The sequence below is a fragment of the Bolinopsis microptera genome, chromosome 6, assembly GCF_026151205.1.
Source record: "Bolinopsis microptera isolate Bmic1 chromosome 6, MBARI_Bmic_1.0, whole genome shotgun sequence".
In the NCBI taxonomy this organism is placed as follows: domain Eukaryota; kingdom Metazoa; phylum Ctenophora; class Tentaculata; order Lobata; family Bolinopsidae; genus Bolinopsis; species Bolinopsis microptera.
The window spans coordinates 4,812,712-4,827,778 of record NC_087077.1 but is presented as its reverse complement, the minus strand read 5'-3'; the positions used below and the strand labels follow the sequence as shown (position 1 = coordinate 4,827,778).

General features: G+C 38.6%; 4 protein-coding genes across 4 annotated transcripts in view; 1 reads left to right on the top strand and 3 right to left on the bottom strand.

Moving 5' to 3' along the window:
* The window catches only part of LOC134816708 (serine/threonine-protein kinase Tao-like), a 585,630-nt gene that overhangs the window by 536,981 nt on the left and 33,582 nt on the right, over positions 1 to 15,067 (bottom strand). The window lies entirely within an intron of this gene.
* Positions 1 to 15,067, bottom strand: part of LOC134816701 (vacuolar protein sorting-associated protein 51 homolog) — a 28,792-nt gene that overhangs the window by 720 nt on the left and 13,005 nt on the right. Inside the window, exons 9-15 of the mRNA XM_063825661.1 lie at positions 5,991 to 6,202; positions 5,697 to 5,852; positions 4,618 to 4,732; positions 4,326 to 4,437; positions 3,177 to 3,364; positions 353 to 499; positions 123 to 200 (exon numbers count right to left, since the gene is read on the bottom strand). Of these exons, the coding sequence (XP_063681731.1) occupies positions 123 to 200; positions 353 to 499; positions 3,177 to 3,364; positions 4,326 to 4,437; positions 4,618 to 4,732; positions 5,697 to 5,852; positions 5,991 to 6,202 (1,008 nt within the window). The remainder of the gene's footprint in view (positions 1 to 122; positions 201 to 352; positions 500 to 3,176; positions 3,365 to 4,325; positions 4,438 to 4,617; positions 4,733 to 5,696; positions 5,853 to 5,990; positions 6,203 to 15,067) is intronic.
* LOC134816711 (signal peptidase complex subunit 1-like) overlaps positions 1 to 15,067 on the bottom strand; it is a 93,494-nt gene that overhangs the window by 66,510 nt on the left and 11,917 nt on the right. The gene's annotated exons all lie outside the window — the stretch shown is intronic.
* Positions 6,498 to 9,058, top strand: LOC134816704 (uncharacterized). Its single transcript, XM_063825664.1, has 4 exons — positions 6,498 to 6,540; positions 6,919 to 8,254; positions 8,456 to 8,629; positions 8,884 to 9,058. Exons 1-4 carry the CDS (start codon positions 6,525 to 6,527, stop codon positions 8,984 to 8,986), a joined length of 1,629 nt encoding a protein of 542 aa, XP_063681734.1. The 5' UTR covers positions 6,498 to 6,524; the 3' UTR covers positions 8,987 to 9,058.

The window sequence follows — 15,067 nt, the reverse complement described above, 5'->3', positions numbered from 1 at the left end:
ATTACAGTGACTAAAGTGACTACAGTAATTAAAGTTACTACAGTCAACAGTGACTAAAGTGACTACAGTGACTACAGTCAACAGTGACTAAAGTGACTACAGTGAAGCTTTATCACAATTACCTCCTCGAGTAAGAAGTTAAGAAGACGTTCCTCCTCCACAAATCTCCACAGGTACTCTCGCAAATAATAAACATCCACCTGTGGTAAATTAACTAATTAACTAATTAACTAATTGAACAATCAGAAAACACGTCATTAGGACGAATAGTTATAAAATAGTATGTAAATATGAGTATGGAATAAAACCCGAATAAAATCGCTCAAGTTATAATTGCTTGTAAAGCCTTTACCTGGACTTGCTGTAGACCGAACTTTCCGAAGGTCCGTAAACGAACACTCTCTAGAAAAGCTTTTAGTCCGATTTTAATGATGCCCGTTAAAATTGAGAGCTTGGTGAACTGGATACTTCCAAATATCTCCACTTGGTCATTGAACAACTGAAACACACTGGTTACTTAATTGAATACTTCAATTTTAATTTTAATTTTGAATGCTTAATTGAGTTGTTCGCCTGAGGTAGGTTCCCTGAAGATACTGAAAATGGTATAATAGCTACACATATCGGCAGAGAGGTTGCTGGTAAACACAAGGGTACTGGTTTGTTTAACTCTTGGCAATAGGATTTACCGGTCTGAAGCGATTACCAGACTCATAGTAAAATTGCGACATCTTAATTATTTCTAAAAACATACAAACGATATGAATACGATTTGTTATGTAAGTATAAAATTGTACTGTATCAAAAGAACGTTATTTGTATATAATATGATCAGAAAATTTATAGGAATTAAATCAATGGCTCGGCAAAAAACTACTGTTGAAAAAAAAAGTAGAAAAATGTATCGCTGTAATTGTTTGGGAAATTGCACTGAAAATCTAATTATTTTGAAGAATTTTCAACAGTGTGAAAAATCCCAGCGGTAATGTTTAATTTGAAAAAGGTCAATTAGCGGTAGTTGATTGAGATAATATAATATTCAATGCTCAATTTTTTTTTCAATGAAAACGTCACGTTTATACGAAAATACAGAGTATAACGTTAAGTTCGGTGTTTAAAGTTCGGTGTTTAAAGTTGTTGCTGGCATCAGATAGAAACCGTTTGGTCTTGTCACAAGAGGGCCTTTGTTTTTGCACAGTTGGACAGTCTTGGGGAGCGAAGCTGGTCTTGTTAAGACAGACACGCAGTTCAGAGAGAAGCTGTCTTCCACCTTTGCTTGTCCTGCACTCATACTCCGCAGTCTTCACGTTCAGTGCATCTTCCACCACTTTAAAGGGGTAGGAGTTATCCCTTATACTAGGAGTTATGCCCTGCAGTTTCCAGACTGGCGATGATATCAGCGCGGAGTTGGAGAGTTTGAATGAAGTAGATATGAGGCTCTGGTATTAGCATTACGTCGTCACAGCACGTGCCATGATTGCAATACTCATGCTCCCAAAACTTCTCATTTGTCTTCCTGTCTGGGAACAATGAAGGCCAATGTGTCTCCATATCGCGTTTCAAATCAGGCACAATACGGTCATCAAGCACCTCGAGGCCCTGGAGGGGGCAGTCTCCAGGACGGTAGCAGTTCTTGGGCCATCCACCACTGATTCTTTGAGGCCACAACCCGTGCACTGTCCATTGTTCAGGGACAGGGGAGATACAGTTCTTATTCCCTGAACAAGCTCCTAGTGGCCACTGTAGAGCAAGTTTTAGGTAGTCGTAGGAGTTATCTGCCACAGGTGAGGGCAGCGAGACTGAGGAGGTGCACGGGAATGGTTGTCAACATCCTTTTTGCCACTGCAACGAATAAATGGGTTTTTTAAATGTTTTTATTCGAAATTAATTACTGAAACTGTGTAAGCGAACCAACTAAAAAGCTCATCAGTCATGCAAGACAACTTAAAAAGATGTAAAAAAGGCGGAATAAAAAGTCATGAATTATGCATCGTATAATTAAAAATTTAATTCTATTCTGATTAGATTTAGTATGGGCAAGATTACAAACGTTAACGGTTAAATGTCAACCAGAACTTCCAATAATGAAGTTAGACAAAATATTATATGGTTATAATATGAACTCACAAAAGAATAAGTGCACGTGTCGTAAATAATACTGAGGGAAATGACCCTAAGGAAATTTTTAGCCATGGTATTATGTTAAGAAAAAAAGCTAAGCAAGAATAGCAAAGTAATTCCAAGCAACCATTATTTAAATGCAGTTGTGATTTTAGTTCCTCACACCACAGTCATGTGAAATGCTGCTCAACAAAAAATTTGATTCTTTAATTAGATCCTTGTCCAGATTTCCTGAGAAAGTGTATGACAATATCAAAATTATTATTAAATTTCACTGCTAAGAATATGTTACTTTACTTTGGTAAAGTAACATATTCTTAGCATTGACACTAAGCATTGACACTAAGAATATGTTAGTTCCTTACACCATACCCATAGTGTACTCAAGTGCTGCTCAACATAAAATTTGATTAGATCCTTGTCAAGATTTCCTGAGAAAAGGTATGATAAGTTATAGAACTCCTTACCAAACGAGTGCCGAAGGCACGAGTTTTGTCAGGAGTTCTATAAATTGCTTATTTTTACGGCACAAAACAACAGTCTTGGGAACATTTTCCGACCAAAATTTTGAAATTGGCCGCCTCTTCATGTTTACTCAAACTATAAGGATGTGAATTGTGAGCTGTGAATCTAAATCTAATTTTGCTTGAGCATGAAATCCAGCCCTTCTCGCTGGCTAATATTGGTCACGTTATCTATCAGCTGACTGTACCTCGTGACTGCGTCACTTGGTAACCACGTGCCCGACTGACTGGTACCGTACCATGAGAATATAGAAATTATTATTAATTTTCACTGCTCAGAAGAATATCAAAATAATTATTAATTTTCACTAAGAAATTCGAAAAACAGCAATCTGTAAAGAACCCACAATTCAATAACCTCCATTATTCCTGTGCTTCAGTTACATTTCTCAATAACTACATATTATTAAAATGTTAATAATTGTTAGTTCATAGTATTACTACCTACTGACAGTTGCGCCCCCTTGTATTTTTGGTTGGGATGTGCTACACCGGTGGGGGGGGGGGGGGGGGGGGCCTCTCACAACTAACCTTGTTAAGCAAGCTGCTCTCAGTGTCGCTAGGAGTGTACTTGTACTTTGAGGACGCTATTCTAGAGCCGTTATGAGACAGGGCTCTACGGCTGCTGTCTGAGTTGGGACCCCGTACTGCTCCTTCTTCAAATAGGGACCCTATCTGGGTGTCAAGTTCTGTTATCTCTTCTACTACTCGCTTCATCGCTGAAAACATGGGATGTTTGAATGGCTACAAAGTATCACGCAGACCTACAAATACCTAACAAATGTGCTCATAGACTGATTAATTCATCTATAAATTATTAGTGAACAACCCGTGCGTCCGACCGTTCGTACGACTACGTTCGCGTATGTAGTAACCGCTTGATCAAGAAAACGGTAAGATTTATGAGGTACAATGCCGACAAAACTCTGACGAAGCAGTTAAAAAAACAGTCAACGGTAAGTGGTTTTATTGGTGGTTTTTGCATTTATGTTTGTCATTTATCTATCACAGCAGCAGCTCGATTTGAAAGATATACGAGGTCAAAATTGATCACGACCAGATCGAGAGGAATTTTCTCTATCGGCTAAGCGGGTTCATACTTTTGCCCCGTTTTAACCGCAACAGTTAAATCCCGGCCGAAGGCCGGGTTACACTAGTGAACCAATATATTCATTAACTTGCTAATTAATTCATCGAGGTCCAGAAATGACAATATAAAAGACTCACCAGCTCGCACGTTTTTAGGCTCTACGATATAAAAGACTCACCAGCTCGCACGTTGCTAGGCTCCACAATATAAAAGACTCACCAGCTCGCACGTTTCTAGGCTCTACAATATAATAGACTCACCAGCTCGCACGTTTCTAGGCTCCACAATATATAAAAGACTCACCAGCTCGCACGTTCCTAGGCTCTACAATATAAAAGACTCACCAGCTCGCACGTTTCTAGGCTCCACAATATAAAAGACTCACCAGCTCGCACGTTTCTAGGCTCTACAATATAAAAGACTCACCAGCTCGCACGTTTCTAGGCTCCACAATATAAAAGACTCACCAGCTCGCACGTTGCTAGGCTCTACAATATAAAAGACTCACCAGTTCGCACGTTTCTAGGCTCTACAATATAAAAGACTCACCAGCTCGCACGTTTCTAGGCTCTACAATATAAAAGACTCACCAGCTCGCACGTTTCTAGGCTCTACAGCGCTCAACCAATCACGTGTCTTAACACTGGTGTGTATCATCTGACTTATTGATAAGCCCTTCACGTTCACATACCTCGTTAGTACCTGCAGTTACCAGATTTAAAGAAGGGTACACTGGCAGTCACTAGCTGCTAGGGTGTAGGTTACGGGTTTGGAAAACAATTTTACTTAAATCACAAGGAAAGACAACACAATCCAGGTTGCTCTATTATTGTTGCACTATATTTTAACACCCAGTCAGTACAGTGTACCAGCTGTATTTACCTGCTGCACAGTGTCATGCGCAAGTGAGGTTAGCTCGGTTACTGTTGGGGAGAGTTGTTCCGGGACTGCTGACTGGTCAGGAGGGAACATCTCCTCCGTCAGGTTGCACAGATAACTGAAACAGGGCACATTTAAATTATATATTTTGGATTTACAATTTTTTTGGAAAAATTTGTAAAAATTTTGAATTAATTTAATAATCCTTACTCCATAACCACTCAATCACATGTTATAATTACAGTTCTGCTCTCTCACAAGCTGCTCAGCAAACAATTATTTCAAGCTCAAGTTGGTAGGCGTGAGACTAATATTATCCCTGGGAAGTTCTTAGGACTATAATAACTCTACTCTCTCAGAAGTTCTCAGGACTTGTTAAAATATTGCCATTTAATTATATACTTTCTAACTTTGAGCAGTTCCTTTTTAATTAGGTAAAACTTTCTGGTTACAACATGAACTGCTTAAAATAAACCAAAATTAAATGTGCTCGCCAAACTGTGAAACGATGACACCCAGCCTGCAATTAAGGTTAGCAAACCCAATTGACGGTGCTTTGTTATTTAAATCTACCGAGTTATATAATCTTATGACGAACCAATTACAGTTCTACAGTATGAACGCTAAATATATATATATGTATATAATTATGAACGCTTATTGCCCGAAATATAATACAATCTTACATTGTGACCAGCAACTAATAATTGCGATATAATTTAATGCTTAATGACAATTACTGTTCAATGACAATGTTCCGAACGCTTGCTCAAAATGAAATTAAAAATCCTTGCATAATAAGCTGAATTGATTAGTAACTCAATTAATCATACTAAGTTGTTGACTATTTCCAGTTCATTTCACTGAGCATTTACTTAGATTCAAGTCGTACTCAAGATTGAGTCTAGTCGGATTATAAATTCTTACTTAGCGGACTGCACTTAAGTTTTAAGAATACCAATCTAAGACTCAGGAAAACCTAAGTATTTACTCTTCAGTAATCACTGAACTAACACCTAGTCCCCACCTACTTTTTATCCTTGCCCCCTAATAATCTCATATCACGTGACACGTAACCTCACCTGATGGTGTTAGTCTCAAAGTCGAGACAAAGTCGAGCCATAACAAGAAGGAGAGAGGGGGGAAGGTTGTCTCCAAGGGTGGAGACGTGTTGTAGGATGTGCTCTATGTACTTCAACACCAGCCCTTGCTTTATATCATGTACACAGAACGGTCCTCTGGGGTGAACAAGGTTAGTTTGCTATTGTCAATACGATTCCCGAACCTTTTTTTGTTGTTGGTATCTTACAATCAAAATATATTCGATAATCTCCAGGCTGCTCAGAAAAACCTAAACAAATTCTCATCAACCCTACCTGAAATACGGCTTGTTAGCAAAGGTAATATCTGCGCTGATAAACTCCTTGACATTGACCAGAACAAGTTTCAGCTTCCCGACCAGGCTCGCCTTCATGGTGGACATGATGTCTGCCAGTGTGTTCTGTCCTTCAAACTGAGGAGGTTGGGAGACTAGCAGGGACTGCTTCACGTCGGATACTGTCTCACTGTAGTGGCTGTGCAGTGTCTCCTGGGGAGGGAGGTGGTTTCAAGGTTTAAAAATTGATAACAATAAGGTCACGGCAATAACCATGCGCAAGCAATATTCTGGCACCTGCAAGCAATATTCTGGCACCACAGTATGATCAAGTGACAAGATAAAATAAATTTTATCAGTAATGCAATTGTTGTACCATAATATATTAAATTTGCCGGACAGCTTTGCTTTACAAGGTTCATTTATATTCTATATTTATTCCACTTCATTTGATTTCAGCAGAGAAATGTGCTTAGTAAGATTTTTTTGTTTACTCGCTGCTCTAGTGTCCTTGTCAAGATCATGCACACGAGTGATGATGGCAAACTATGGTATGTACTATGTAATTCTATTACATCGTGTTCATTTTTTCTGATATATCTGATGTTTTCCTTTTTTTATATTATGAACCGAGTTATGGTTGAATCAGAATATAACATTCTCATGTTACATCAAAACTCCACGAATATGACTGAAATTGAGTAGAAAGGGTTCCTTTGTATATCAAGAAAAGCACAACAAGCTTGGTATGGATTCCAGACAAGCTTGGATTTTAGGGCATGTTTGCTATATTATTCGAGCTGAAATACACTAAGTATTGAAAATTGGGGATGAGTTCTACCTTGCGAGTAAAGTACGAATTCAATATGAAGATTATAAGTAAATTAGTCCTACTTTAAAAATATTTCTAACAGTTATTTCCACGTCAGGTTGGAAAGAAGTAAAACCTATACATGCAGTACACCTGAACTTTGAAAAACACAACCTGGAACTGAAGACAAACTCTGGAATAGGAAGCAATCACAAGATACGGATGGTGTTCCAAAACCATGAAAGGAAAGAATCTGGTGGCGTGTTCATCAAGTTGAGTAACCCTCCACAATACATGTTAGGCTGGTGCTCTCAATGGAAACTCTTCTCTGAAAAGCTTCCTGCCGATCAGAACAAGCTCTGGAAGATTTCCAAAGACAAGGAAACAGTGGTTGTAACATGTAACGAGGTGGAAGTTATCAACTTCTCTCCCTCGGATATAACTTGTGATAGATGGCCTCATTGGAGGTATTACTGGGAGAGGGTAACGGATAAGGTGAAGTTCACTAAAAGGCTCGACAAAGCGTCCGACTCATATAGGATCCAACTGCCAACTTCTAACTGGGCACTAATACCGAGAAAAAGAAAGTTTAATCTCAACCTGCAACGTGAGCCTCTGGACATCAGCACCAAATCTGCGTTAGGAAGCAATGACCAAATTAGTTTATTGTTCTACAATAAGGATGGAAACATTGCTGGAGGATTGAAAATAAAACTTTCAACTAAACCGAAATTTGCTCTCCCCTATTGTCGCTCGTGGACAAATTTCCACTGGACGGATGCCAAAAAACTTCGAAACATGGAGTTGGAAAAGGTGTGGAAAGTGGAAAGGGTCACCACTGGGGTAAGGATCCTTGCAAATGGTGAGCAAGTCTTAAACTTCACAGTTTCCGACACATCCTGCACCGGAAGACGTGAGAAGACTTGGGAAACTTACTGGGGCCGGCAGATAGACAAAGTCTTATTCGTAGACAAAGAAGACAAGGCATCTAAATCATGCAGAGTCGAAGAACCGATCCCAACAGAAGCCCCAAAACAAAAACGATACACTGCGACCATGGCAAAAGGACACAACTGGTACGGCACAATGGGTCCTCAGACTGAGGCTCCAACCAAACACACCTCAAAAAGGGACGACTGCTGGAACAAGGGAGTGGTACCAAGCTACCAAACTACCAAACTTCTCAGAACCGAGTGGAAGGATGAGGAAGATTGTGAAAGATTGTGTACGGAGACCGCCGGCTGCCACGCTGCCTTCAAGAACCAGTACTCTAGAAGATCTGAGGCACATTGTGAGCTGTTCGGGGTGTACGATCTATACCGACCACGTGGCTTGTATTATGATGGTAGGGGCTGGGAGATGCTTGCGGAGAGGAAGTGCTTTGATCCGGATCACTATCAGTCCCACAACGAGACCAGTCCTTGTGGGAGTTTCAGCTGGGAGTGCAGTGACAGGTATTTATAATTCAACACTTTCAACTTGAGTTTATTTCTTAGACTAAGGAGTAAAGATAGATTAAGGGGAAAATTACCGTAAAATGATATCAATACTATCTCGACAGAATTGCATACTGAATTTGTCGTGTTATCCACCACACATAATGTGGTAAACTACCATTAACATAAACTAGAATTACTTGCAAACTATCTTTGTAGATGTATTGAAGTGAGTTGGAGATGTGACGGGGAGAGGGACTGTGAGGGAGGGGAGGACGAGGAAGACTGTGACTCTTACTTTGGTCCGATCTGTGGACCTGGTCTCTGGAAATGTCCTGACTTTCATCTGTGCCCGACGGTTATTGATCTCTATGAAGATGCAAGATGTAACCGGTAAGTTTAACGAAATACATTGTAATGTTATAACGTGGTTTCTTATAAAGTTTTAGTATGTTTTAATTGTATTTAATTATTTGTTTGTATGATTATTTACTGATCATTGGTACCAGTATTCTTAGTCTTACTTATTCATTTAAACTAATAATCGCAAACTTCTCCAAACATGTAAGAAAATACACTGATGGGCAACACATATTGGGACATATTTACAGAACAATTACCAGTTAAAGTGTAAACCTACATCTCAGGTGCATCAGCGAGGATTCTATGTGTAATGGATACAATAACTGTTACTTTGGAGAGGATGAACGGGAGGAGAACTGCCCTGCCGGCATAAAACTACAACAATAACCATATCTGGAGAAGAACTGCCCTGCCTAACAGTTAAACTACAACAATTACCATCTCTGGACAATTTTCCAACTTAATTAAGGAGATTTTGTATTTCGAATTTTTCCATAAAATTAAATCATAAAGTTAAAATTGATGTCAATTAAGGTATCAATTATTATTGTTGCATGATATGCTTGGTGAACAGCTTTAACATATTTTAACTCTGTAACCTAGGGATCTGTAAACCAATCACAATCTTTGTCAATGTGCTTAGAACGTAAAATAAGTTATTCTAAGATGATGATTTGTAAGGGTGATTGGGGCCTTTTAAAAAATTAATTTGGCAACGATAATTGTTTTTTAAAGTCATTCAAACTAATTACAACACTACAAATCTATTACACTTATTGATTATCATTATGTAATGAGATGGAAGTGCTTTAACCAGGTGTAGCCAGTCCACACCCTTGCTTCATAATATGAAAGACTTGTTTTAATTCTAAATGAAAAGCTCGAATTATGATGAAACAAATTGTTTGCCCTCCAATTCCAATCGTTTCAACTGTTGAATGTTGATATGTCTATTCCAGTGTAATCTCAATACTGCTGAGCAGCATCACGCCCTGTGAAAGTAGCTTAAGTAGGCACAGCTACAAAGATTATGATGTTAGAAGGTAATATTTAATCGTTACTAGATAAACCTTATATAATAATATAAGTATTGTTCGCATATAACGTAAGCAGCTCAGATGTATTAAGAAATGATTACGTAGTGAAATTTTTATAAAAGCGATTACGAAGGTAGGTGGGTCTTAATTGGCCACATTTGACTTACATAATATGTGTACCAATTTAGTGAACGATCCCTAATTGTACTTATTTTGATCAAATCCTGTTAACCACATTGCATTCTCTAGTGGCTCACTAAATTCAGCTTCATTTGGCCCCAGTTGTGCAAACAGAAATTAGCTATACAAAATTCTCTGCTGAGTGTGAAGATTGTCTATCCAAAACTTTAGCAATAATTAAGTATTTTTTTAAATTAGCACCTCTACTCCTATGCTGTTATCTGTTTCAGAACACTCTCAAAAATTCAGTCTGTCTAAAGTTTTTTTCTATCTTGACTGCAATGCAATAAAATATAGAAATTGTACACTTTGCCCCTTTCACAGTATTTTATCCTTATTACTCAAAAAATTGAGTAGAAATTGTCGTAATAAAGTATTTGTGACCGGCTGATCAGAAAACTTCAACTTATCTCATCAGAACGCTGATGCACGTGCAACTTATCTCATCAGATCGCTGATGCACGTGCAGGGGTGAAGGAATGCCCCCCTGCTCCCTACACCCTTGTGCACGTGCAACATGGGTCTTCTTCACGTGCAATATTGATCTTTGTGAACGTTTAATAAAGTATATTGCTCTGTTAGCAGTTGCATTCTGGGGCACATCGTGATTAGCCACTCTTATATAACGTGAAGTGATGTCAACAGAAACGTAATCAACGAGATTAAATGGTGAGCTGAAAAACTGAGATTTACGTGAGATGTCAGCCTCCGAGTGACCTCATTTCAGACCTACAGACTTTTTCTTCATAAATTAGTATCGTTTTTGTATACAGAGCCTAACATTTCGAGCCAAAAGATTCAAGTCAGAATCATCATCTGACCAACTCAACCATAGATCAAATTCTATAAGGGTCCTTGACAAAAATTAATCATAGGTGTCTGTTGAATGGTCGAAAAACAAGCATTCATCAGATTTTTATCACAAATAGCGATCCATTGTTCACATATTTCCCACCAGCTGTGTTTTTGTAAAGGAGAGAAAGGGTAGATTAAAGTGATCAAAATGTCGTGTTTTTGCATATATTAGTCTACTGGGCAACAATAGTTTGTTTTTTAGATCGAATTAAATGGACTTGACTCAGTTCGTATCACAGTTATTTCGTATTTACGGTCCCGTCTAGATCATCTTACCACTAATTACTAATTACTAATACCAAATATCTGAATTCGCACTGCTTTTAGACGTCACGTATCACGGAATGGTCATATTCAAATATTCTAGAATTTATGTTATTCCATGTGGTAGCATGGAAACAGTAAACACCTCCACAATTTTCTGGAAATTAAATTGACAATCGTTTGTTGAGTAGATGTGTTATAATAGTCATAATTTGGTGTAAATATTCCATATTTTGTGGGATTGTTTTGATGGTTTTTTCTGGAAATTAAATTGACAATCGTTTGTTGAGCAGAAGTGTTATAATATGGTGTAAATGTTGTTGAATTTTGTGGGATTGTTTTTAAGTTCTGGAGTAACAATCTCCTCACTTACTAACACGTTTCCTTGGATAATATTGCCTGTAATGTCTGTAATTTAACATCTGAGGAGGTGTGCCGTGAGGTTAACGGAAGATTAGCTGGTTTGAGGCAGCATTCTTCATCAGATCAAATTGTAAAATATGTTGATCTGTGTCATGAGATGATACCAGTAGATCACTCCGTTGTTCCTTTAGTTAACAATTCTACTCAACAATCAAATTGTCTGTACTCTGTTAAATAATCACATTTTCTGTTTTCTACTCGCCTTAGACAATCACATTTTCTCTATTCTCATCCTCTATTAAGTAACATTTCTGAAACCAGAACGAGGTGTGTCAGTAGTGTTAACAAATGAAATTGACCCCTAGTAGACCAAGATCACTGAAAATTCCTCCTTTTCATTGTCCAATTTCACGATGAGTCACACATCAGTACTAACTACTATTTTAGTGTTAGATGTTCTAGATAGTACTACCAGTTGTGTTTCAGTGGTTCTTCATATTCTGTTTAGTGTTTATAACTTACACGTACAGGAAACGGCAGAAAGTATTACGGGGGGGGGGGGGGGGGGGGGGGGGGGCGTATTGTTTGTATTCCGTATTGTCTGTATTCTGTATCCTTCTCCGTACTCCGATACATTTTGATGTGGTCTCTCATAAAGCAATAACATTCCACTGGGGGGGGGGGGGGGGGGGGGGGCGGCATTTTATGCCATTTCCCCCCCCCCCCCACCATTCCACTATTACCCATTTGATCAGAATAAAAATCCCCGTACAGTAAAGCTCCGATATACCACGCCCCGATTTACTGCGGCTTTTTCCTTTCTCCCAAACTCTGCAGTAAATCGGGAAATTACTGTACATACAAATACAAAGTAAAATGGAGTCTTATAAACGGATTCCCAATCTAGTGCGGGGTATCATTATTATTGATATTCTAGTGCGGAGTATCATTATTATATAGGTTACACTCCAATTATTATGTCATTCTACTGATGTAATTTTTCCTGTTCGTTGGTTATATTTTATATTACAATTTTGTTTCGAGCTCTGTTTCAAAAAGTGTAACTTTTCAGGCCTTTGCTACAAGTCGTGATTTCGCCATATTCTTCACTACGATTAGGTACAGTATTATTAAAAGATATAAGTCATATTTGTAGATCAAGCAAGAACGGTAGGGTTCTTAAGAAACTCAACATGGCCTAGGGAAACCCTTGCAGTTAATTATATACCATCTAGAGTGTACTTATTTTATGATGTAACCTGCAAAGGGGTGTTATTGGGGAATCTCCTGCAGATAAGGAAATTAGAGGAGATCACAGTTATTAGCCAAGACAATTTATCGTCTTATGTTTAATTGTTTAAGACATTTTTAGTTTTGTAAATATTAGCGTTTTGCGTCACTATTTTGTGACTTAATATTAATAGTTAATCTTGTGAAGATGTTCGAAAAGAACTACAAATCCTTAAACGTGCCACGCTTCGATAATACTGATAATAATAAATATATGTACTATGTGGATTAACCAACCCTTTTTAATCAACCTTTATGGAAATTAAATAGTCCATCGCTGTTTTATTAAGTGTTGATATAAGCGGTTTTGCTTTCGATTTCTCTAAGTTAAACCTTGCTCGATCGTGTTTTGTGTCTGCTTGCTTGAGTTATCCGTATAATATTAGAACAGGCAATATATTGTCTAGAACATCTTGTCTAGAACAAATGCCCCTTTTGTGGTGGCCCCTTTGTGGTTCCCGCCACCTGGATTAGCAGGGATTAATTATACTGTGTCGATTAGAGATTGTGAATTGTGATGATACGAGATCTCCAAAGTCTAGTTTGAGGGTTAGACATCTCCTGCGTGCACACATATGTGATACTTTCCTATATTATGATAGTATGATAGCTTCTCCTGGCTTTGTCGACCTGTTCCTGGCTTTGTCGACCTTATCTTCTAGAATAAATTAGACGCTGTGACAGCTTCAACACCAGGATTAGTTAGCTATTAACTATAATCACTTTCACGATATTTATTTGACTGCTGAGTTGCTAATGAGAGTTAATCGTTTCCTCCCGGAAAACCAACTTGGAGTCTTACTTTATAACGTCATAGGATAACACAGACAGTCTGTAACGATAACACGTTTTAAAAACCACATTTTCCACGTGTTTTGTTTTGCAGAAAGTGCAGCTTGGAATGGTTAAAAATACTCATGACCCCCCCTCCTGGTTACACAGCTTTCGGGAGGGTTAATCTTGTCGTGAATTCCATTAATCGTGACACCATCTGACGGCCTATTGTTCTTTCATTAACATACCATTGTTCATATTGTTATGAGGGCACCCTAGCTGGATGCAAATCAGAATTACAAACAGAGCAATCTGTAAAATGTGCTGTGTTGCGGGCTGCAAGGGTTGCTTGCGGAGTTTTGACGTGTTGGGCTGCATGCCGTTTACTAGCAGGTCTCTCAAAGCTTGCCGCCTGTCCTGGTCAGGCAGATTATTCTTACGTCTGCCACTTTGTTTCTGGGGCAAAATTTGTATTGATCCCGTTTGTTGCGACAAGGGAAAGGGTCTTATCAGGAAAGGAATTATTTACAATGTCAGACCCTTGTCCGTGTCGCAACAAATGGGATCATTACACATTTTCCCCAGAAACATTAAAACTATGCGACTAATAAACAATGTTCCGATCCGGATATTACACAGTCTGCCACTTTACCACACCTGTATTCAACCATTAATTCTGCACCACTGGGTCCATTAAGCCAGTTTCACGATGGTACTTCGGCCTGAAGAACACGTTAGACAATCACCGCTGACGTACACTCTTGCTTATGAATATGCTAATAGGCTTATTTGTTAGTTGTTGTTCTTTCATCATTAGATTACTATTAGATTACTAATCCTGATAGTGGTCTCCCGACTGCTCTCCCTGCTAGAGCTAGCATGTGTCTTGAGGTTTGAATTACAATGGAGCTAGGTTACAAAGGAGCTAAATTAACTTCACATGTCCGACCCCCCTTCAACAAAGCACTGCGTCCATTGGTTAGTCGGGGCGAGTACACAGCCTTTCCGTAATGTGTTGTTCACGTGATCGTGGTACTCTAATCATCCGGGTATGTTGTGGCTCAGCAGCTTGGTTAATGGTGGGCTGCAGATTACGTGGTTTTTCTAAGGAATGGAGCATGATGCCTGGAGAGATTATATTATTGATATTCATTGTTGTGAACAGCTTTATAAGATCAATCTTGGAAGATAATCTTCATAAGCTTGTTCTACTTGGCCAGTTGGTAATCTAGCTAGGGCCTAGGCACACTTGGGGCATAGAATTGAAATTCCTGGAGCACACTTGGGGCCCAAGTGTGCCCCAAGTAACTTTTTGCCCCAACTGTGCCCCAGGAATTTCAATTTTGTGACCCAAATGTGTCTAGCTAGATTACCAAATTCCCTTCTACTTTTGTACATGTATCAATGTGGTACGCCGAATAATCTATCAAAGTCAAATTTTATCAAAGTAGAATTTTATCAAAGTAGAATTTTATCAAAGTTCTTTTAGTATATATATTTACTATTTTCCACTCGTCATTAAAAGAGATCAAAGAAATGGCAAGGTTTTATTTCTCGTAAGTAATGGGATGATCGTGTTAAATACTATTCTGCAGACAACCGCTCTAAGCAACTTCAAACTTTTGTTTTTCCAACCTGCAGTTATTACTCACTGTAGAGATGTCTCTGTTATTAAAGACATTTCCTCAGAAACAAATTCTATGCA